This window comes from Lontra canadensis, unplaced genomic scaffold, assembly GCF_010015895.1.
Source record: "Lontra canadensis isolate GAN:19392208 unplaced genomic scaffold, GSC_riverotter_1.0 scaffold1, whole genome shotgun sequence".
Lineage (NCBI taxonomy): Eukaryota > Metazoa > Chordata > Mammalia > Carnivora > Mustelidae > Lontra > Lontra canadensis.
Window position 1 is genome coordinate 67,335,975 of NW_022630995.1, and position 24,156 is coordinate 67,360,130.

Below are 24,156 nucleotides of genomic sequence, written 5' to 3' on the forward strand. Positions count from 1 at the left end.
GTTCCCACTTCTGTGTGACAATATTTATAAGACAGTTGTTCCCAGCAAAGTGCAAATGTGTGACTGTTCTCGTTAAGTCTCTTGGCAGGGCACAGTGACTCAGAGACGTGGGAAGGGGTCCCTTGGTCCCGTGTGGTGGGGGATGGTTTAGTAACCACCTCGTGGGCTCTGAGTCCTGCCCCATTCACGGACTTGAGTAGACCCTCAGAAGTGTGCGACCACCTCCCAAGTCTCGTGCACCCCTATTTGGGGTTGTGGTTCCTTCCATCTTCCATCCGCGGGGCAGGGGTGTCTGCTTGCTGTGAGTCTAAGCCTGTGTCCCCTCCTGACCCCACTGTGTGCCGCAGTGGCCACACACCCCACCCCGCTATAGCAGGAGCCCCCGCCCCTCATGTGCTGACCGTTCTTGGGACTTGGGGCTCCTGTTTTTCCCATGGTTCATGGGGAATCCTCAGTTATTTTGGTGCCAAAGTGCCCCAGATTTGCTTCACACTTGGCCCTGTGTTCTTTGACATTCTCCCATCATTTTGGAGCCCTTGTCTGCTTTCTGGAGCAGCAGGATATGCTGAGCTCAGCAGGTGCCGGTCCCGTCGAGCCTGGGCGTCTGTGTTCCTCAGAGGAGGGCTGTCACCTCGGAGTGGGAGATGGTGTCATAGACCAAGCTCCGGGTGTGTGGGCGCGTGTGTGCAGACCTACACATGTGTCTTTCTGTTAGAAGTCATGCCTCTGAGTCGGCACCTCCACTCTGGCCTGCCTGGTGGGTTCCCTGCCCCACCCCGCATCCGTGTGTCCCTCTTTCCCAGTGAGTGGCCCAGTATCATCCCTTATGCATCCACTTGTTGTTCTCCCACACGTGCAAGAGTCCCAGTGTTGCTAGAGAAGACACGTATCCTGGCGAGAATGCTGGCTCCATGTGTGCTTCTTGCATGCCCCCTCCCCCCGGTCTGCACCCCAGACCAAGGGCCTTGGATTCGGTCTCTCTCCTTCCAAGTGCTTTCATTACTCATTTGAAATACATTTGGATGTGTCTTTTTTAATTTTTCTCTTTTTTTAACTGATAGAGTTGACCTTTTGAGCAGTCACAGGTTTGTAGAACTGAGCTGAGAGCAGGGTGCTCCCCCATTGCCCACACACTTCCCTCTTTGTCCTCCTGCAGGGATGAGCACATGGGTGTGCATCCCCAGGTCCCTGCTCCCCTTGTGCCCCACATGCTCTTCTGGCTTCTGTCTGCTGTTTCTCCTTCGTGGTCTCTCCTGGGTCCGTGCACCTGTGTCCCTCGACACTGAGACCCTGTGCCCTTTGGCCAGAACCTTGTGCTCACTGTCAGGCTGTGTCTGATGTCCTGCCATCTGCAGACTTAGAGACAGCAGCACACTGAGCGGCCCGTGTGTGGGTTCTCATGTGGGTGTCCCTGGAGGTGAGCCCCGACTCACAGTGGCTGGGTCTGTGACTAAATCCAGATGTTGAAATCAGGGTTTTAATGGAAGCTTATCAGACACGCATACCAGCGCAGAACTATAAGTGTGCCACTGTGTGACATGTCCTGTGTGGGTGCCTCTGTCACCCCTCATCTGGACTGGACGGTGCCCCCAGCTTCGCCTGCCTCGAGGTGTTCTGAGTGAATCCTGCCTGAGTGCAGGAGCGTGGTTTTCAGGAATGGCCTGCTCGAGGCCCTCAGCCACTTTGATCACGTTCTCGTTTATCCCTGAGGAGTTGTAGGAGTTACAGGCCATGTGCATGGCTGCATATTGGCCGCGGGCTCACGCGCCCTCAACCCACCTGAGGCCGGCCTCTGCAGGGCCTTGCTTTTGAGGAGCATACCTGAGGGCGGAGAGCAGTTTATCAGTCTTTCCGTGTGTCTACGGAGGTCTTGGAGTCTGTGGCCTTGTGGTTGGTGTTTGTGCGTACTGTGCACGGAGACCCCGTCCTCGCCGGATGTGTGGGCCTCCGCTGTGCTGTGCCGCCAGCCTCCCTCTCATTCATCCCACGTCCCACCCTGTGTACTCGGGTCTCCGCGTTCCTGACGTGAACACCTGGCCAACTGGGTGGATTTGGTTTAGTTCTCTCTCCCGTTAAAGTGCTTCCATAAGAACGTGTCAGGAAGCTTCTTTTGGAATAGCACTTCCTCTCACAGACACATGTGACCCAACCCACAGCCCTGGACCAGACTCCCCATGGGCCAGGCGGCTGGGATACCCACAGTGAGGGCTTGGTGTGGCCGCTCCAGTGAGCACTAAGGTGCCACAGAGCAGGCGGCAGCAGGGGTGAGGAGGGAGGCGAGCGGCCGGCCATTGCGGTGGAGCACTGTGGTGTGTCAGGAATGTCGTTTGCGAACGTCCTGCGGTGTGTTCTGGAAGGCGTCATAGCAGCCATGCAGAGTAAGGAGCCGTCCTCGCATATGGCCTTTTCTCTGAAGCGTATGTGTCTGTTTCAGATCACCAGGAACACCACACCCATGTATAGGACACCGGAGATGGTGGACTTGTACTCGAACTTCCCAATTGGCGAGAAGCAGGACATCTGGGTGAGGCTGCGCCGCGGTGGTGCCCGGGCCACCCTGCCTGTGGGTGTGCAGGGGGCCCTCGGGCACAGAGTCCAGCCTGCTCTTCTGCTCGTGTTCCTGCCGGTGTCCCTTTTTCCTTCATTTTCTTCTCCCGTTGCTTTCATAAGAGTCACTTGTGAGTGCCGTCAGCAGAGACGCACTGAGTAAAGTTGGGGGGGTGTCCCTGTGCAGCGGCGTCCCACAGGGCCCTCTGGGATGCTGTGTCTGGAACACTGCTCCTGTGGCAGATCTGCTGCTTGCAGGCTGGGACCTGAACCCTCCGGATGCAAGGACATCTGCTGTCCTGGCCAGAGCCTCTTTAGAGAGGCCGTTCATGCCACTGGACTGGCCATCCCAGTCGGAGTGCTAGGCCGGTCGGGCGCTGGCCAGAGTCAGTGCCAGGCCCTGATGTCTAGGTGACCCTGCTCCCTTCACCTTTCTGAAACCCTTTGGCAGTCCCTTCATGGTGGGGGCATTATGCCTGGCTATGTCCCTCCTGGGGTCCAGCATCAGGGTGCAGAACTTGGGGAGTACTGCCCTGAGTGGCCTGGGGCTGCCCCGCCTTGCCTCTCTAAGACCAGGGACAGCAGCACCTCAGGCCCAGGCTGCCCCTGAGGGCCCAGAGTTTGGGCCCTGCTGTGGATGTGAGCATCTGCACCCTGAGTGGTGCTGAGAGCCCTTGAAGCATGGGACTCGGTAGGATGTGTGTGTGAGAGCCATTTCTCATGATAGCGCCAGCCCGTGGTGTCTTCTTTCCAAACGGTGTTGATCCCAGACAGGTGCCCTCGGCACATCTGGACTAGAGGACTCACCCGTGCGCACACGGAGCTGGACAGGGAAATGGCGTGGGTGCTGAGGGCTTGGCCTCTCCTGGGCCTCAGAGCACGGCTTATTCTCAGTGAGAGCAGGATGTGTGTGGGGGCTGCGCTGCCCCATTGATCTGCCGCCGCCCTGTCATCCGTCGCTCCAGGGAGAAGCAGCAGGAGGAAGGGACAGCCCCCACGGCCCCGCACATTTGCTTCCTGTGTTCCTGCTGCTGTAGCTCGTGCACTTGCACGGCCAGTCCTTCCCTCAGCTGCCCTGCCAACCCCAGATGCTGGCGTGTAGGACTTTCCGTTTTGATGCGAAAATAAGACATGATTGTTTGTTCACGACTCAGACCTTGGTAGTTCACGCCTGAGGAGGGTGGAAATGGGGCTGCGGCCGCCCATAACTCAGATCAGGGTGTGACTCCATCTTCCACAGGTCAGCTGGGTCTTGACTGTCCTGGGCTGTGGATCCAGACCCCAGAACAGGCTGTAACCGGCCCCCCGTCTACCCCCCACCCCCACCACTTGTGCACTCCTCCCCTCCACCCTGCCTCCCTCCACCCCCACCACCTGCACACCCCTCACCTCCGCTCTCCCCACAGGCCCTGGGCTGCATCTTGTATTTGCTGTGCTTCCGGCAGCATCCTTTTGAGGATGGAGCAAAACTTCGAATAGTCAACGGGAAGTTCTCAATCCCCCCTAATGACACCCGGTATTCCGTGTTCCACGACCTCATCCGTAAGTCCCACGGGCAGGGACCTTGAGGGACACGCCTTCTGTCACTTCTCAGGACTGTCTGTTCCCTGTCTCTCACGGCTGTGTGGCGGCCCCCCGATGGGGGCTTTTCCCCGGGCTCACCCCCCTTGTGAATTTTCGGTGCTTTGAATGGTCCATTCTGGTAACCTTGTGCCATTTTGGGGCTTTCTGTCTGTGTTCTAGTTCGCTCACTCGTGAAATTTAGTGTGAGTGAACCAAGGGGCTTCCAGGGTCCGTGACCTCGGGGAGAGCAGACACTGCTGTCCCCAGCCCTGGCCCGAGCTCCCCTGCCTGTGCCCTAGGTGCCACGCTGAAGGTCAACCCCGAGGAGCGGCTCTCCATCACAGAACTGGTCAACCAGCTGCAGGAGATTGCGGCAGCCAGGAATGTCAACCCCAAGTCTCCCATCACTGAGGTAGGGGCCTTGCCAGGTATGGCCCGCGATGGTGTGGTCCGGATGGTCTTGTGAGTGGCCCCGTCTGCTCTGGGGCAGGAGACATGGCTCCTGATGGGGCTCATGAGTGCCAGGGAGCTTCCACAGCCTGGGGTGATCTGAGTTCCCTGAGGGAGCTTCGTACCTGATGAGAGGTGGGCTGCTCTATGAGGTCACAGGGATGGGGGCAGCAGACTGTGGGATGCTGGGGGTTGATGCTCAGCCTGTATCTCATGGGCTTGTTCCCAGGCCTGGGGGCCCAGGCAGGAGGTGGAGACGAGGACCTGCCTTGTCAGGGAGGATCATCACACTGGGCTGAGGAAGAGAAAGCCAGTGGGTCCAATTTAGATAGAACCCCTCACGCGGCCCCCCCCGAAGATGTGTGCTCCCCCGAGAGTTAGCAGAGGGTTGGCTGGTGGTTTGGGGAGCTGTCTGATCGGTGGGTGAGCCGGCCTCCGTGTGCACCCCTGGGACCTCACCACAGGCTGGACAGAGGTGCTGCCGGACAGACACAGCCCCTGGTGGGTGGGCCGCTGCACATCTTCTGATCTCAGTGCTTCTGGGACCTGGGATCTGCTTGTGCAAACATTGAACCCCTTTTGGAGGGTTCTTCTCTGGGCCATGCGGGCCTGATCATGCAATGAGCCAGTCCTCCCCATGATAAGGCAGCCTGCCACAGTGCAACAGACACAGCCCCCCCAGAGAGCGAGAACAGGAGCAGAGTCTGAAACCCAGGAGGAGAGCTGTAGGCAGAGGTGCACCGTATCATTAAGTAGGGGGTGTGGAAACAGAATTTTGAAAAACCAAGTAGCATCTGCATGTTCTTCATGACACCGCCTCAGCAATCCTGAGCACCACTCATTAGGGTTTACAGGGCGTTCTGGGAAGTGGAGGGTCCCGGTAGGGGACGTTCTGTTTCTTCCAGAGATCGGTGAAGCAGATAGAGATTCGGCGAGGAGAAGACCTGGCCCGTCTAACAGGCGTGGGCTGCCTCACACTTGGTGGGCGTGTGCATGGTTTGTAGGGGCCTGTAGGGGATCAGCATCGACTACCTACCAGGTCACAGAGAAAGACTTTTTGTCACGCTCAGGAGAAGTGATGGCAAATATATCTTATTTCTTGAGGTTGCTGTAGTAAAGCTTGACCTTGGTAATACTTGTAAAACCCCACCAGAAATTCTGAAGTGTGCTGCCAGGTACTTGTGAATAAGTGTGGAAGCTGAGGGGTGCTGAGGATTGCTCCCAGTGGGGCTTCGGGTCCTGTCCTGTGGACCCACAGTTGGGCTGCGCACCTTGCCCGGAGGCTCTGAGCATCCAGCGGGCTTGAGGTCGAAGCCCCAGCCAGCACTGGCATTGGGCTCTGCTCATGACAGACGCAGCCCCCCACCCTCCTTCTCTGGCAGCCACACTGCTGATGGAGGCCACAGGTGTGTCATCCCAAGGGTCTGCCATCCCGTGTCACTGCAGAGCCTGGCCCGCGGTGGGCAAGCGGGGAGCACCTGCAGAGTGGGGCAGACTCTCAGCCGCTCCCTCCGTGCTCTGAGGCGCATATGCAGCCCCCTTGTCTGTGTGGTCTTTGGTTCAAGTGTGCTGCTCAGAGTTGGGAGGTCCTCCCCTTGGCTGTTCAGCAGATCAGGCAGAGTTGGGTGGACGTGGTAGCGGACGCGCCTGGGGCTCACAGGTGCCCCTGTCCATGAGTTTTGCTGCATCTGGGGAGGTTGACTGTTTGCACTTTGACTCACTGCAGCTCCTCGAGCAGAATGGAGGCTATGGGAACGCTGTCGCGTCCCGAGGGCCACCCCTTCCTGGGGGCTCCAGCAGTGGCGGATACAGCGGAGGTGAGTAACCCCTGCCTCATGCCCACCGTTTGTCCTCTGGGGTTACCGTGTCCCTGCTATGCATAGGGCACCCAGATCCTGCTCTCACAGGGCTTTTGGCCTGACAGCAGGAGATGGGCTACATGTTTGAGGTCCCCAGGATTCTCTTCAGGCTTGGATTGTCTCGGACTGCCAGAACTCAGTGGAACTGGCACACTCACGGTCCAGGGAGCTGGGGAAGAACGTGAATGTCCTCTCTCTTTGCCATCAGGACAGCACTGGTCCTCTGCAACATGGAAGGATAGCTGTGGGCGGCCACACAGGCATTGCCACCCATTGTGTGGCTGGCTCAGTTTCCAGCCCTGTGGAGGCCTGTGGCCCCTCTGTCATTCACTTGTTGGTGTGGCCCATGGCCCAGGTGGATGAGGGCATGCCTCGAAGGGTAGTGAGCAGGAGGGCAAGCCCATTAGGAGGAGAGTATGTGGGGAATAGGGCAGCCATGATGGGAGCCGTGGGGCTGGAGGGGACCAGAGGGCTCTGAGTGGGGGCTTTGGCTGGGAGGCGCAGACACAGCTCTGGTGGGAGGAGAGGCGGGGCCGGTTGTTTTCCTTACAACTCTGCTCAAGTTTGGTGAACGAGCCATGCTCCTCTCCTTGGCCTGAGCTCTGTGTGGCCATGCCTGAGAAAGTTCTGGAAGGCTGTGCCAGGATGTGCCCCAGCGCTCGTCCCCCAGCTCTTCAGTGTTTGGGCTGTGGAATCCAGGTCCTGGCTCCTTCAGCTCTCCCGTGCCCTGGACACTGTCCGTGCCCTGTGGGCCCTGGACGCCTCCCTGAACGTCCCATATGTGGGGCTGCCTCAGCTGCCATAGAGGGAGGTTCTCAGGGCACCGAGATAAGAGCCTGCCCCACACCTGCTCGCTGCACACAGAGGGGTGCTGGTGTCTGGCCAGGGCTGGGCTGCTGGTATCTGGCCAGGGCTGGGCTGCAGACTGCCTGGTGAAGGGCCACTGTAAACCTGGGCCATGTTGGCCACATCTCGGGGGCAGTCCCCACGGTCTGAGAGCTGCCGGCACCTTGTCCCAGTGGGGACCAGGCCATCTGGCAGCTAGTGCTGCCACGTCAGTCCTAGGCTGCTGGGGATAGAGGGTGGAGGTCCTGGCAGATGACCCTCAAGGCCCACATGCGGCCTGGTCATGCTGATCTCCTTTCAAGCCAACTTCTTCCACCAGAACCCCCTTTGACGACCTTGGGGACCCTGCATTTGTTGCTACTCTGTTCACGGCCAGGCAGCTGTGTCTGCAGGTGCCTGTTTGTGGTCCGGCTCCGTCCTGGCCGCCCTGCCTCTGTGAACAATCGATTTCTGCCCCAGGTGTTTGCGAGGGCCAGCCGTGTGGCCTTCCTAGGGCTGGCTTGGAGCCCAGCAGGCCTCCCGGCTGCATGGCCTGCTCTGTGTTCTCCCAGCATGTTCTTCCCCACCCTTCCCTCCTCCAAGTGTCTGCGGCTTCGGTGTCCCCTGACTTGTGCCTCTGCCTCTGAGCTGGAGGCTGCCTCCCCTTTGTTGGTTCCCTCAGCGTGAGTTAGTGTGATGGGGGCCTTCCAGCTGGTGTCCAGTACATGCTACAAGTGGGTTGGGGGGATGTCATGGAGGCGGGAATGGGGGGCTGTGTGTGCCCAGAGGGTCCAGCTCTTCACATTGCCCAGGTACTGCCCTTGAGTGAACAGGTGGCCCGGTTGCTGGTCTCATGCCTGCTTCTGGACGTGGTGTGCTAAAGGTTGGGGTTGCCAGGAGGCGGAGCTCCTCGCTGGTCCTGCTTCTCAGCTCGCATCCCTGTGGGAGCCGGCATGGTAGCCGGGCCTAGGCCGTGCCCCAATTGGAGACTTGTCTCTGCTTCCAGGCCTGGCGCTTGCCGAGTACGACCAGCCCTATGGTGGGCTCCTGGACATCCTGCGGGGGGGCACTGAGCGCCTCTTCACAAACATCAAGGATACCTCCTCCAAGGTCATCCAGTCCGTTGCCAAGTAAGTGAAGGAGCAGCGGGTGGGCTTTCTGTAGTGGGGATTTCCCGTCCTTGGGGTTCTGTCCCGACTCCAGACCTGGCAGGACCCAGCCCTAAGGCAGTTGGTGAGCCTGCGATGCGCCGTCTGCACGGGCTCTACCGTTGGGTAGACCCAGGGGATGGGCTCTACGCTATGTGGTGGCGGCAGCCGCTCAATGCACCGCTGCCATGGCTGGCACAGGGGTCCATGGGAGTGCCTCACATGTGGGACTGCGACCCTCTCTCCCCTGGGGGTCGTTTTCCATGGAGACAGTGAGCCATCTCCGCCTCCGTGTCCCCATTACACTGTGACAGCACACCTCAACGTTTGTGCGGTTTTTGCTCCGTGGTGTGGAGTGAGCGGGGCAGTGGGGGGGTCCCAGGGATGCCTCACGGTGCAGCCCTGATTAGTTACAGTGCTGACTTACTGGGGCTGGATAGAGTGTGTGGGTGAACAGGGTCTCTTTATGAGCGGGTTGTTCCGGGGACTACACGTGTGCCTGGCCAGAGGCTGTCCTGTCATGCTGGATGCTGGCCTGTGGCCCCTCGGCTCTGACTCGGGAGCTCCATGGGAGCAGCAGGCTGGGTGCTGCCTAGCCCTTGTGGGCACAGGTCTCCAGCTCAGGGATGTCCCCGCCCGAGGAGGTACCCCCTTGCTGTGCCAACAGTTTCGGAGGTCTGTGGGTGCTGGGCTGTGCATCTCAGCCCAGGGATCAGGTGGTGTGTTCCTGTGGGGTCACCTCTTTGATAGAAGGGGGATGGTTTGGTCTCGTTACCCTTGTTCTTTTATCTTGTGCGATGGTCATTGTCTTGTGTGCACACTGTTGACAACACAGGTGAAGTCATGCACACGTGGCATGAACGTGTGCACCCTTGCATATGGTGTGTGTGTGTTTGTGGGCACGCACGTGTGTGAGTCTTATGCTGTGTTGGGCTGTATAGCACGGTGTTCTCATAGCTGACGTGACCTTGTGGAATGAGAAAATACTTGGCTGGATGTCTCACCAGACAGGGCATCCGTTCACACCTCTGTGACCCTTTGTGATGTCCAAGGCGGCAGGATGAGTCCGCGCTTCTGTTGTGGGCTCTCCAGTGTCTGGTCCCTGGAGTCTCAAGTTATCGGACGGGTGTGGCTCGTGTTCTGGTTACGGAGGCAGAAGGGTTGGGCTGGGAACCTGGATAGGAGGGGCTGCAAGCAACTGTCGGACTTAGCTGCCTTCTGCATATGCTTTTCAATGGCGCTTCTGATGACAGGAGGCCTCACTTGGCGGTGCTGTGTCGTGGGCTGGGCTGCTGTCCCCTGCACTGTGTGCCAACTGCAGCACGTCCTGCCTCTCGTTCTAATGAGGGGTGTTGCCGGGGTCTCAGGGTGGCATCCTGGGACTGGAGGGCTCGGGAGTTGCAGCTCCCTGGGGATGACGAGCAGGGGACTGTGGGATGTGCAGGAAGCTACTCAGCCCTGCTGTCAGAAACACACATGGACTGGGGCAGACCCCCTTCCTACTGGGTCTGTCAGGCAGGCCCAGCATTTCACGGTTTCTCAGTGAGACTTGGGGGGAGAGCAAATGCCAGGCCGTGGCCACACGGACATTGCCTGTGGCCTCCTGTGTGGCTGAGGTGCTGGAGCCCCCATGAGGCTGGAGGGGAGGGCTGGATGCTGGGCAACTGTCTGAGCTCTTGAACGCAGTTTCGACCAACAAAGGAATATGAAATTGTCTTTCGTGAAGGGTAGAGATAATGGTGGTGTGCTCCCGGATGGAGCCGATGTCCTGACTCATTCTAGATTTGTGCAACTGTCTTACACCGGAAATGGGATATTAATGTGAGGAAATAACCCTGACAGCGCACGTCAGGCTGGCCATGCAAGCAGAATCCTGTGGGTGACTCGGGCGTGGTGGCCTGCAGACCCCAGCAGATGCACCTTGGGGCGGGGATGACACTTGGCATCGTCCTCGGGTCCTGTCGAGATCAAAGCGTAGACAAGGGTAGACCAAGACATCGCCTGGCATTGTCAATATCAAAGGTTTCTTGAACAAGAGAAAAAGGATATGTTTCAGGGTCCCAAGACCACCCCCTGGGTTGGAGGTTTGCTGGAGGACACTCAGGACTTGGCACAGAGTTTTCCTCAGAGCGCTGGGAAAAGATGTGTGGGGCAGAGTCCGGGGGAGCCTGGCACGGCTTTCTGAGTCCTCCCAACTCTGGGGTCACATGGGACTCCTGTGATTCCAGCCCGAGCCACTATAGCATGTATGACGTGTGGTCGTCCATCTGGAAATCCTCCAGAGACCCAGCACCAGGGCCTGCGTTCGGCTGGTCCCAGGCATCCTCTGGCTGGCATGCACCAGGCTCCAGACTCGGGGGAAAGCAGGTCTGAGCATAGACCACATCTTGGTACAAGTAGTCTGGGCCCAGGGTTCCCCTCTCAGCAGTTCTGGGAACAGTAAGGGCCTCCCGAAATCACTGGGCCATAGCCGAGGACCCGCCTGTCAAGCAGGCTTCTCTATGGGTACATGGTTAGGCCCGTACCCGTCTTTTGTCCAGGGTTCACACTCTGAGGGTGACTCAGAGTGGCTGAGAGTCAGAAGCATCCAGGCTGGAGGGGAAACATCTTAGGGACCGATGGACTCAGGTTTGCAGGGGGTCTACCCAGAAGCCTCGCTGGTGCTTTGTTTTGCCAGCCCACGAGCAGAAGCAGAGCCGTGGACAGGGAAAAGCAGAAGGCATCGGTCCTGGCCCTTGTCTCAGCCATGACGTTCTTGCCCGTGACTACGAGTGCCTGGCAGCCGTGGTGTGGATGGCAGGCACACCTCTGCCCCTTGTCGGGCCTGCTGGCTGTGATCACGGAAGGAGCCCTCCAGATGCAGTCCTGTGTGGTGAGCTCCAGGCCCTCAGAGGGTCTGGGGCCAACTCCAGGGCTCTAATGTGCCACTGGAGGGCCCATTGGAGGATGGCCTTGGTCACTGTTAGCCAGGGCCACTGAACAGCCCTCTCTGGTGCGGGCAGAGCCCTCACAGTGGGATGTGTGGGCCCAGAGTCCTGGGAGGCCTGTCCACGGAGGAGGCCTGCCTGGGTGGCCTCTGTGTGCGAGCCCGTGTCCTGGAAGCATTGGTCTCAGGGGCCTGAGCCCGAGCCTGTGGGTGTGGTCTTGCATTGTTTCTTCCTGCGTGTGGACACATCCTAGACCCAGAAGGACCAGGTGCCCCAAGTCCCGGACTCTGCTCTCATTCCCCACCCCTAACCCACCCACGCAGGTAGAGAGGCCAGGGCCCGTGGATGTGCACCTCTGGCCACAGGTGTTTCTCTCCTTCTGGCCTCCCTCTTCTAATCCTTTGCTCTTTTTCTGAGATTTTGTTTTTGTTTTACCAACGTCATTCTGTATTGTGTGTTCCATGTACTGATTCTTTTTGTGAAAAAAGTAAATACTGGCCATAACTTTCTCTTTGTCTGCTGCTCCTCTCGTTTGTTTTGTCCTCCAGTGGGTGCTTTCCATTTTATTAGTGAGCATGTGCAAGGGAGCAGGAGGCTGGGAGGGACAGGGAGAGAGAGAACCTCAGGCTGACTCCCCATGAGCACCAAGCTCAATCAGTGCAGGGCTCGGTCCCACAACCCTGAGATTGTGACTTGAGTGGAAAGCAAGAGTCAGACCCTCATCCGACTGAGCCCCCAGGTGCCCCTGTGCTGCAGTTAAAGGACGGCAAGTCCATGCTTGCCTTAGGTCTGTCAGCCTAGCTCAGGGTTTGAGCATATTTTAAGTATGTTATAGAACAGTTACTTAAATCTGTTGTAAATAAATTTTTGATGGTTTTATTGTTGTACATTTGGGTCTTTAACCAATTTGGATCTTACTTTGGGGATTTTTCTTGTCCCATTCTTCCCTGGCAAGAGCAGCCGCTCCACTGATGCCCCAGCTGGGCGGCATTCCAGTCTTTTCTCTGGGCCCCCTTCCACCCTCCCCAGAATATCTGCTGTTCTTACACATCAGTTTCTTGGAATGGATTCTGGAATCCACTTGTCAAGGTGCCTGAATGGTCACTTAGGAAGCTGTTGCATATTACCCACTTCATGATCATTTCAGATGCAGTTGGTCTGCACAGGGCTGACTGTCGCCCCCAACAGAGAGGCATCCCCAGGTCCAAGGGCTCCTTTTCTGACCTCCTGGATGCCTGCTGGCTGCTGTCAGAGAGAGGGTGGGAGGGGCAGCAGGTGTGTGGGGCAGCGAGTCTGTGCCAGCTGTTCAGGGTGCCTCTGGCCCCTGCTGTGTGCGAAGCCAGTGGGATGGACTCTGCAGCTCACGCTGCCTTGTGCAGAAGGCATCCCCCACTGCTTAGCTGAGTCTGACAAAAGCTGTAACATTAGACTTAAGCGAGTGGAGAAATACGCCATGTTTATGTTTGGGAGAATAAATTTTTGAAGGTGGTATCACTCAGTCTGTAAATTTATTGCAGTATAAATAAAAATACTGATATTTTTACAGATTTTGATCTTAAGGTTTATATATAAGTTACCCAGAATTGCCAGGAGTGTATTAAAAAAATAAGAATGGGGTGAACCCATTGTGTGTCACTTTTCCTCAAACATAAGCGCTGTCCCCATGTAGGTGAAGTGGTTGGTTATGTGGGACTCGTATAAAACCAATGAAACCTAGGAGTCTGGTTAATGAGCAGTGTTGTGACCATGGGCGTCTGTGTGGTGAAGGAAAACTTGAGTCTTCATCCAATAATGGCCAAGAACATATATCCAATTAGTTAAAAGATCTCATTGTCAACAGCAATTTTTTTAAAAGAATTTATTTATTTGTCAGAGAGAGAGACAGAGACAGAAAGCTCACAAGCAGTGGGGAGCGGCAGGCAGAGGGAGAAGCAGGCTCCCCGGAAAGCAGGGAGTCTGATTCGGAACTCGATCCCAGGACCCTGGGATCATGACCAGAGCCGAATGCAGACCCCAACCGACTAAGCCACCCTACCATCCCACCAACAGCAGTTTTTTAGAGAAAATTAAAATAGGAGCAGTAGATTTTTTACATGTAATAAAACTACAGCAGCCATGGGAACAGTTGGTTAGTGAACGTAATTTAGAAAACCCTCTATCCATCAAAACACACTTCTTGCAAGTTTCCAGAAAGGTACAACCCTGATTGGGAGCACGTGTATTTGAGGGACGTGTCTATTAGATGCAGTGGGTTCAGAGACCAGAAGCAGGCACAGAGGCCGCTAATGGGACAGACTGTGAATGAACTATGAGAAGACACTCAGATTTGGTACTGTTAGTAGATGCTGGAGAGCTGAGTCTTGTAATGGGCGGATGCAGACCATAGACACATGTCACTGGGTGGGGTGTCTGACATGTCTGTCCCCGCTTCCTACGCTCTGCCCGGCCTCCTGTGGTCGTGACTGAGCCTTTCACTGGAGCCCCGGACTCTTCTTTCCTGTTACATTTCTTTTTTTAAACTTCTGCTGACTGCTTCAGAGTTCGTGGCCCACACTTCCAGCTGCTCCAGCTCTGCTCTCGCCGCAGCACCGGCTCCAACCCTCTATGCTGCCATGGGCACTCATCGCCGGCCTTCAGCAGTGTGCATGCATGGCCTGCTTGCCAGATGCCCTGTGGCCGTTGTTATTCAGAGCAAACTGGCATCTATTAAATCAGCTAAGAACAAGAAAAGTGCAAGTTTTTTTTTTTACCCGGTCTTCCTCTTTGACGTTCTTCCATTCTTTATGTAGATCCAAGTTTCCCGACCAAAGTGTTTTCCTTCTCTCCGGGAAACTTCTTTTAAGGAGTCTTCAAGGCAGGTCTACTGGCAACACATGCCCTCAGTGTTTGCCTGACAGAGTCTTTATTGCTCCTCACTTTGGGAGGGTAATTCACAGCGTGCAGGATTCTAGGTTTTTCTGGTAGGTTTTTTTCTCTCCACACTACATGTTTTACTCTCTTCTTGCTGGCATGGTTTCTGAACAGATTGCTCCTGCATGGTGTACTTGGAGCGTCCGGGGTCTGGGCTTTGGTGTCTGACGTTAGTTTGGGGAAATTCTCAGTCGTTCCCGGCTCATGTATTTCTGCCATTTCTTCTCTTCTCTGAGTCTTGCGTTCCATCGCATGCGTGGTGCACCTTTGTGGCTGTCCCCCATCCCTGGAGACTCTGTTCTGGATTTTGTCGGTCTTTATTCTCTTTGCTTTTCATTTTTCAAGGATTCTGTGGCTATATCTTCCAACTCGGAGATCTTTCCTCTGCTGCCTTCGGGCTAATCAGCCCCTCAGAGGCATTCTTTATTTCTGCCAGTTTTTCACTTGGTCTTAGCCAAAAGGCTGAGAAGCGATTCTGCCACAGTTTTTATCTCCAGCATTTCTTTTTGATCCTTTTTTGGAACCTTTATCTCTGATCACACTGCCCCTCTGTTCTTGTCTGCCATTCACTTTGTCAGTTAGAGCCCTTACATGTTAATCATAGCTTCTTTAGTTCCTGGTCCTGTCCTGGCAACGCCTCTGCCATGTCTGGTTCTGATGCCTTCTCTGTCTCTTGGAACTCAGTTTTTGCCAGACATGATGTGCTGTCTTGTGTTTTTGTTACCAGCTCCCACTGCCATATGTCTTTAGAGGAGACTGGCAGTCAGTTTGCACTGGGTCTTGGCCTGTCCATCACTTGCAGTTTCTAACTTCTTGTCCACCTCTATTCTGGACACACGGGCCCAATGCTGACAGGTGCACACTTGGACACACGATGTTCCCGTGAGCCGCAGCCTGAGCCCCTGCAGGACTCCCTCTGGTTAGGGTTTCATGACCTAACTCTAGAAATTTCCTGTAATAACCAAGGCTCTTCTTGTTAATTCCAGTTATGCAAAGGGAGACTTGGACATCTCTTACATCACATCCAGAATTGCTGGTATGTTTGCCTTCGTTAACTGTAAGGACACGCTTCTGCTTCTTCCCTAACTATGGCTCGTGGGAGGCAGGGTATGAGTGGTGGGGAAGGAGAGGGTGCCTGTTGGGCAGCCACTCACTTACCCAAGATGGGGCCTGGGGCACTTGTCCCTCTGTCCATATATCCCCAGGCCCTGCCATGGACAGTCCCAGCGTTGACCCACCTTCTCCCCTGGTCTGGAACTTTCTAGAACTCGGAGATGGTGAGGGGCATGATGCAGAGCACATTTAAAACTTGGGTCTCCAAACACCCAAATCAGAATCCAGATACTTGGAGACCCTGTTGTGCCTCAGGCTGTCCAGCCAAACTCCCCATCCCAGAGGCACTGTCTGGAGATCCCAAGGGGTGGGCGGGGTGGCGAGGTCTGTGTTCTGTCCATTCCTGGCAGTCATTGGACTGATCAGTCAGCAGCTGTGGGGAGGTGAGGAGCAGGGGCCCCAGTGGCCAACTGTCCTGCCTGTGGCTGACACGGGCTTTTCTCTTTCAGTGATGTCATTCCCAGCGGAAGGTGTGGAGTCAGCTATAAAAAATAACATAGAAGACGTACGGTTGTTTCTGGACTCCAAGCACCCGGGACACTATGCAGTCTACAACCTGTCCCCAAGAACATACCGGTCCTCTAAGTTTCATAACCGGGTGGGTGGCCTGGACATTTGCCCCTCACTCCTTGCAGTTTTCTTCGTCGGCCCTCAGACTCACATGTGGCATTCCCCAGCAGCAGCAGTGGCAGCAGGCGGAGCCCAGGGTTCTGGTTTGGGGGGCTTGAGTATGGTAGCGTGGGGACATGCAGGAGACGGTGGGGACAGGGGCTTTCTCTGGACGACTCCAGTCATATGGGCTTTGTTATGTCCCCTAAAATTGCCCCAATCTAGGGGGCCTTGTTGGTCCTCACCAGTGAGGCTGTGGGAGGCCACATGGTTTTCTTAATGAATGACCACAGGGGACGCAGACTGTTTCACGGTATTTAGAGCGAGCCAAGCATGGGAAAGGGCAGGCTCTCCAGTTTTTTTGCCAAGTTTGTATAGCTTGGTACACATCATGGAGCAATAGAGCTCGGGAGCAGGGGCCCTGGTGGCATCCGTCCAGAGCCCGTGCCCATGGTGGGGCTCCCCCCTACCCTATGTCTGCACCCCCAGCTGGTGCGGGGAAACAGGCAGAGCCAGGACCTCTGCCCGCAGGTCTCTGAGTGTGGCTGGGCAGCCAGGCGGGCCCCAAACCTTCGCAGCCTGTACAGCGTTTGCAGGAACATGCATTCGTGGCTCCGGCAAGACCACAAGAACGTCTGCGTTGTACACTGCATGGTGAGTGTGAGGCTGCCCCATCCCTGCCTTTCACCTTGGGGGTGGGGTGCTTGAGAAGATCACATAAATCAGAGGAAATAACCCATGCTCCGGGGAAACTCACGATTGGCTGAGGGAGTGAGAGCGGAAGTGAGATCCAGGGCACTGAGGAGGGAGGCCAGCGGGGCAGCTGGGGTCCTCCGCACAATCAGAGGCCTTGTCTGATAGCGGGGGAGAACCCTGGCGAGACTTGGGACGCCTGCAGTGACTGCTCTCGGAGAGGCCACTGAATGTGGCCTGCTGGCTTCTGGAGGGCCAGGGTCTGTTTGGGACATGCTGGGCCAGCCCGTGGACTCGTGGCAGGTCCTTTGAGGAGCAGTTTCTGCCCTGGTGTCTGCAACCGGTGACTCCAGGCCTAGCTACCCTGGCATGGCCCCTGTCATTTCAAGGTCACAGACCCCGGAGGGAGCAGTGGCTGCCTGTGCCTTGTGGGACCCACACCTTCTGTGGGTCCCTTCCACTTCTTGGGGAGGACTGCCCAAATAGGCAGTCCCCTTCCTCCTCTTTACAGCACACGAGGGGTCCCCACGGGTTATCCTCTCCTTTCCCCGCAAGGCAGCACCCACGGGAGCCTCAGCAGCCTGGCACTGAGGCCACTCTGCTTCATGGGACCCCCGTCTCTGCCCTCCTCACTGTGGCTGAGGACAAGCCTTATTTCCAATTTCCCACCTGCACGGGGAGGGACCTAGGTTCCTTCTGGACTCTGAGTTCCCCACTCCCCAGTCAGGTGTGGTTTTCGTAAGTTCCGTGTATGTTCTGAGATGGGGGAAGCCCCTGTGGCTCTTGTCTAGGGAGGCATATGACTCGGATGCCGCGGCTGTGCAAGCCTGGCCTGTGCTGTCTGTCCTAGGACGGGAGAGCCGCGTCTGCTGTCGCCGTCTGCTCCTTCTTGTGCTTCTGCCGGCTCTTCACCACCGCGGAGGCTGCCGTGTACATGTTCAGTATGAAGCGCTGCCCGCCGGGCATCTGGCCGTCTCACAAGAGGTACCGTGCGCCGTGCTCTGGAGGGCCGTCTGCGACATCAACCTCGGCCGAGTCGTCGCTGACGGTGCTGGGGGGTGGGCAGATTCTGGGGCCCGTGTGCAGAAGTGGGTGAGGCAACACCTGCAGGGGGAGTCTGTGCCCTCCTGAATCCTAGCTGGCCACCAGAGGGACACCCACAGTGTCCCCCTGTGGGACAGACAGGAATCCTAGTGGCTTCAGAACAAGACCCCATTGTATCTGACGGGATATGTAAGGTGCCTGGTGAATGTGTGGAAGGCGCTAATGAAGAAGGTGGGCAAGATGTAAGAGCCTGTGGTCACTGCCGCAAAGGCGGGAACTGTGAGTCTCGCACACAGATGCCAGATGGGGAAAAGGGCAGGGTTAGTGGAGACTGCTCTCCAGGAGTTGAGGGAAGGGTCTCAGCCTCTTGAGGGCAGGGCCGGAGGTGTCACCCAGTCGAAGCTCAGAGAGGGGTCATGGGAAGGGGGCTGGGCAGCCAGGCCTGCCGGGCCATTGCAGGAGGCAGAACGATGGGGAGGACAACATGAGCAGACACGGTTGCTGAGGAAGTCCCAAAATTAACAAGATGCCAAACCTCCAAAGTTCAGAGGACACAAAACAGGGTGAAACCCTCAACAAACAGAAGACCCACTCAGATGCACCGGACTTCATCTGCCGGAGACCCCACATGGAGACCCCCTTATGGAGACCCCTCACGGAGAGACATCAGAGGCATTGTCTGAACCCAGGCAACCAGTAAAGGTTCTGAGTCTGAGAGTTAGTAAGTCAGCAGGGGAGATCAGCGGAGTCATAAAAAGTGCTCACTTATTGGAGGAAAATGCCAAAGAAAAAGAAGAAATGAGAAACAGAAAACAGGAGAACCCGGCCTTCACAGTCGAGCTCTAGACGTGCCTGTTAGGGGGGGATCGTCAGACTGGACAAGAGAGCAGCAGCACCCAGCGATGACCTGTTGGGAGGAGCCCTGCGTCCCATGCAGACAGAGGAAGACGGAGGGTGGGGGCACAGGTGCCCCGTGACTGGTCATTGCAGACTTAGTGGCTCAGAGAGCCCACACGTGCTTCTCTGCCTCTGCGGGTCAGGTGGCCAGGCTTTGTTGCAGGGTGAGCCTCGCTGAGAAAGTCTGGTGCTCCCTCTCTGGTGCACTTACGTGCTCACTCAGCGTGTTGGTGGGTTGCACGGGCGTGGATGGGGTGTGGGCATCCTGGCTTCGTGGTGTGAGTGAGACGAGTGCAGGTATCCTGTCACGGGGAGAGCTCCCCGAGCAAGTCTCCTAGCGCGATGCCATATGAGACCCACTCTCAGAAGTGGCCACCCTTGCCTCCTGCTTGGAAGCCACTCCCCACTCCTTCCCTGTCTCTTTGAGACAGATGCCTGGTGTGTGCACCCCACAGGTGCCGAGAAAACCAACCAGGTGAGCTGGAGGAGTGACAGACATGAGAGCGGATTCTAGATTTTTAGAGCAGAAAACAGAACTGGAAGGAGAAATGGGCAGTCACAGTTATAGTGTAGGCATCAACATTCCTGCCTTGGCAGTGAACGAAACAAGAACTTGGATGGTCAGTTCTAGGCAGCCATCTGGATGACATCTGTAGGCCCTTCCACCCAACAACCAAAACAGACACGTTCCTCTTGAGCACTCATAGACCATTCAGTAAGAAGGATCATATTCTGGGCCATTAAGCTACAGTCATGGGAGGATAGCAGTCCCACGAGGTGTGTTTATAATAAAGCTACACCAGGAATTGGTAACCAACAAGGGCACCTGGCTAGCTCAGTCAGGAGCATCGGATGGTAAGTATGAGCCCCATGTGGGCTGTGGAGATTGCTTTATATTTTTTTAAGATTTTATTTATTTATTTGAGAGAGAGTGAGAGAGAGCATGAGAGAGGAGAGGGTCAGAGGGAGGAGCAGACTCCCCGTGGAGCCAGGAGCCCAATGCGGAACTCGATCCCGGGACTCCGGGACCATGACCTGAGCCGAAGGCAGCTGCCCAACCAACTGAGCCACCCAGGTGCCCCTGCTTTATAATATTTTTAAAAAGAAATTAATAACTGATAGTTGGAAAATTTTCTAAATTTTTCAAAATTAATCTACTCCTGTATTACCCATGAGTTAAAGAAAAAGTTTCAAGGGAAGCTTAAAGATATTTTAAACCAAATGAAAATTACATCATAAATTGTGCAATGAAACTAGAGCACACTGCTCCAAGGAAAGTTAGTCACACTGAGTACCCATATCTGTCGGGAACCAGATGCACTGAGCACTCGTGTCTGTGGAAACCAGGTGTGGTGAGCTGCGTGTCACACTGAGTACTTGTGTCTGTGGAAACCAGGTACGGTGAGCTGTTTGGTGCATTGAGTACTCATGTCAGAAACCAGGTGTGGGGTGCTAAGGGACATGGCAGGCGGGTGACGTGGGGTGCCTCTGGCCCCTGCAGGTACATTGAGTACATGTGCGACATGGTGGCAGAGGAGCCCATCACGCCCCACAGCAAGCCGATCTTGGTGAAAGCCGTGGTCATGACACCCGTGCCGCTGTTCAGCAAGCAGAGGAATGGCTGCCGGCCCTTCTGTGAGGTCTATGTGGGGGACGAGCGTGTGACCACCACATCTCAGGAGTATGACAAGATGAGGTGAGCTCTGAGCTCGGGGCCTCTGTGTTCTATGGCCTTCAGATTCATTCACTTTCCCTCCTCCGGGAGACTTCTAAGGAGAAAGTCTGGCCGAGCTGTGGAAAGGTGCTGAGGCCCTATCTGAGGTCAAGGTGCAGAGCAGGAACAGGCTCCATGATCCTGTCCTAGCCGGTGGGTGACAGGTGTGAGAGGTTCCCTGACCGGTGTGCTGAGGAGTAGCTTCTTAGAAGTCCATTCCCAGAGTAACACCCCCTCCCAGAATAATTTGGCAGGAAGCCCAGCAAAATGAGAGCGTGTGGATCTCAGGGTTGGTGCGTTAGGGGAACTCGAGGTTCTTGCCAGAGAGCCGCAGCCTTCCAGGACCACTGCTCTCTGGAAAGCTGTGTGTGTGACTTGTGAACCTTTCTTCATTCTTCCGCTTTTCAGGGATTTCAAAATTGAGGATGGCAAAGCAGTCATCCCCCTGGGCATAACCGTGCAAGGAGACGTGCTTATTATAATCTACCATGCCAGGTCCACGCTGGGAGGAAGACTGCAGGCTAAGGTACGTGGGCACTCAGGCCATCCTGGGCTGTCAGTCCGTGGGTTCTCGCTGGGGGTTCTCGGGCCCAGTGTTCAGTGAGAAGTGCCTTGTGTGGTACAAGGCAGAGGGGATTTTAGCCCAAAACGCCTGGAGTTCCCCGTGCTGCGGGATGCTGTCTGCGTGGGGCCTGCTGAGTTACGGCTCTGAGGCTGCCCTACCTCAGACCCTGAGAAGCTGCTTGTCAGGAGGGCGCTGTGCATCAGGCTTCTCAGCCCGTCAGTCGGGAAGCGTGTGTGTGAGGTGTGAGCACGTGACGTGCCCTCCCCAGCTCAAGCATCTCCTGTCTGCACCCTCTCTGCAGGTGGCGTCCATGAAGATGTTCCAGGTCCAGTTCCACACAGGCTTTGTGCCTCGGAATGCAACGACTGTGAAATTTGCCAAGTATGTGGATGTCACACGTGGGAGAGGTCAGGAGGGTCAGGGGCACAGTGTCCGCCTGCTGTGCACCCTGTGGAAATGAGTGCCGTGCGCTGGATGCTGGCGGGCGATGTGGTTCCTCCACGGCTGGGTTGCCACACTGTACTCCAGTCCTGGGTCTCTCCCCGCCTCTGAGCGTGCTTACAATCCAGCAGGTGACGCCTCCAGTGGGCTGTGGCAGCTGCCACCGTGCACCTCTGGGACCTGGGGACTGACCTGGTGCATTTCTTGTTAGAATGTAGCCATTGACACACTGGATATGGAATGAACAGCTGAATGGGTGTTCATTGGTCTTTGACGCAGAGAGCACCTAGGACATGGGAGTGCTCTGCTAGGCACTGAGGTCGGAGGTGATTGGGGGAAGTCCATCGTCTGGGGTTAGAGATAAAACCAAAATACACGCAGTCGGGGATAATCCTCTTGACTCACCCAGGGCTCTTTAGTTTATGTTCCCAGATTCGTTACCTTGTTAGAGTCCCGCGTAAGGGCCTCAGACACCTGGCTCCTAGTCCGTGGTGGGTATGCACACCTTATATTTGAGGCGGAGGGGCTCAGGTAGTGGGACAGGTCGGCACAGTGGGCATTTGGGACAGAGAGAGAGCACATGCGAGTGGGAGAGAGAATCCCAGGCAGGCTCCCCACCTAGCACGAGCCCAGTGTAGGGCTCGGTCTCATGACCCTGAGATCACAACCTAAGCCGAGACCAAGTCAGACACTTAACTGACAGTACCCCCCAGATGCCCCAGGGGGCATTTTGATTCCAGCTGGCCATTTTTCCCCTTCGTCTCACACGCATGCACACCTACCACCCACCTTTCGTCCCTGGAAGCGTCCTTCCAGGGATGAAAGGAGAGCTGGGGAGGAGCTCTGGGAACCACTGCTTGTGGCTGCCCAGGTCTCGCATTCTCCAGACCTGGGCCCCTCTCTGCCATCTAGTGAGGCCTGGGCCTTATGGCCTCCTGCTTTGCGGGGCGGGGTCATGGGGGTAGTGGCCCTGCTCACAGACCCTCATTGTTCCCTCACTGGCCTGTGGGGTGAGCTGGGTAGGCCGAGCCCCAGAGGCCATCCTCAGGGATGAGGCAGGGTGGGGAGGGGGGGAGGGGGGTTCACCAGCGTGGTGCCCAGAGCTGCCCCCAAGGCCCTGTGGCCCCCAGAGCTGAGCCTGCAGAGGTCATGTGCTCCTTTGTGTGGACCCCTGCCTCGCTCCTTCCTTGTGGATGGGGGTCTAGGCCTCCCCTGGCTCCTGCTGGCTGCTGGACTCCCCCTTGACTGACATCGCTGCCTTGGGTCTTATCCCTGCGGTTCCCCTGGAAGCCACTCCTGCCTGGTGGTGTGGTGACCCACGTCGTCTCCTTGTTATGGGTGCCCGGTAGAGAGAGGGAGGAAGTGCACGGTGGCCTGAGAGCCCGAGGAGCTCTGCTCCTGCCCTTGTTGCCCCAGCAAGAGGAGCTCGGCTTTGGGCTGTTGTTGCCCACGTAGCTGCCCTGTTGGGTGTCCTCCCCTCGCACAAAGGTGGTTTTGTCTCTAGAAGAGTGGGAAGGATTGAAACCAGTGATGTTCCACATTAGGGTCATACCTGCTCACTTACTTTATTTCTTTGAGTCCCTGGAAGTAAGACTTGAAGTCTGCCAGGCTTTTCTACCCAGACTGACCACCCAGTCTGCCTCCATGTCCGTAGCCCCACTGCCCGGTGGCTGTGTTTCGTTTTGGGCTATGGGTGCCTTGCAGATGTCACAGAGGACCAAGGGCGGCTCCCTCCACAGCTTGGGTCACTAAGGAACCTGCTGCCCCTTTTGAAATAAGTAATGCCCAGAGACGTCAGGTGACTTAAAAGAACATGGAGGCTGGGAGCCTGCTGCCCTGCTGAGGAATGGGCCTCAGCAGCATGGTCTGTGAGCACATTGTCTGAGATGACCTGAGGGAACACAGGGGAAATGCTGGACTCCCTAGAGCTTCGGAGCTCCCCGAACTCAAATTCAGTGATCTGACGGTGACCCTGCAGTGATGCCCCTACACCGGGTCTTGGCGTAACTTGTCTCTCCTCTCCCGCCAGCTGCGTGCTCTGCCTCCCATTGCCCTGCTACCCTCCCCAGAGCTCTTGGTTTTACGGGCACCTGTGAGCAGTTGGGGATTTTTGGCAGGGTGGACAGTGTTGTTTGATGGAAACGCACATGTAAGGTCCCTGAGTGCCCGATCTGGATCACGGGGCTGGGGGTGAGGGCCGCCCACACTCCCACAGCAGAGGGGCCGTGTCCTGCCGGCACACCTGCCCCGGCAAGCACACGTGCCACTTCATGCTCACTTTCTGGTTAACATGGGCTGACTGACCGTGAAAAGTCCTTCCTAACTGGCATCTGGCCTCCCCTTGTAGGTATGACCTAGACGCGTGTGACATTCAGGAGAAATACCCGGATTTATTCCAAGTGAACCTGGAGGTGGAGGTGGAGCCCAGAGACAGGCCCAGCCGGGAGGCTCCACCCTGGGAGAGCACCAGCATGAGGGGACTGAACCCCAAAATCCTGTTTTCCAGCCGGGAGGAGCAGCAAGACATTCTCTCTAAATTTGGTGAGATTCTTGTGTTCCAAACATGTAGGTGGTGGTGCTGCTGCCACTGGAGACTCCTGGGGGCTGAGCTCATCCCCATCCCGGGGTCCGGCTGTGCATGGGCAGAAGGCGGCCCAGAGCCCCGACTTGGGACCTTCCCCGACACCAGCTTTCATGCCCAACGTGCTCGCATTTCCCGGGTTCACGCCTCTGTGGCTGCTCCCAGAACCCCAGGATGCTGGGCGGCACCTGACCTTCGGGGTCATCGTGGGTCAGGCTGGAGTTGCGTGCTGTTTTCAGCATACCTGGAAGAAGTCAAGGCTTTGTTTGG

The 24,156-nt window shown here is 56.5% G+C and overlaps 1 protein-coding gene across 5 annotated transcripts in view; it reads left to right on the forward strand.

Moving 5' to 3' along the window:
• The window catches only part of GAK (cyclin G associated kinase), a 54,672-nt gene that overhangs the window by 21,209 nt on the left and 9,307 nt on the right, over positions 1–24,156 (forward strand). For all 5 annotated transcript variants that reach the window (XM_032856784.1, XM_032856793.1, XM_032856816.1 and 2 more), the window contains exons 7-19: positions 2,435–2,524; positions 3,954–4,089; positions 4,410–4,522; positions 6,287–6,377; positions 8,251–8,374; positions 15,216–15,265; positions 15,792–15,940; positions 16,483–16,605; positions 17,495–17,628; positions 20,087–20,281; positions 20,708–20,825; positions 21,166–21,245; positions 23,653–23,846. In XM_032856784.1, the coding sequence (XP_032712675.1) occupies positions 2,435–2,524; positions 3,954–4,089; positions 4,410–4,522; positions 6,287–6,377; positions 8,251–8,374; positions 15,216–15,265; positions 15,792–15,940; positions 16,483–16,605; positions 17,495–17,628; positions 20,087–20,281; positions 20,708–20,825; positions 21,166–21,245; positions 23,653–23,846 (1,597 nt within the window). The remainder of the gene's footprint in view (positions 1–2,434; positions 2,525–3,953; positions 4,090–4,409; positions 4,523–6,286; positions 6,378–8,250; positions 8,375–15,215; positions 15,266–15,791; positions 15,941–16,482; positions 16,606–17,494; positions 17,629–20,086; positions 20,282–20,707; positions 20,826–21,165; positions 21,246–23,652; positions 23,847–24,156) is intronic.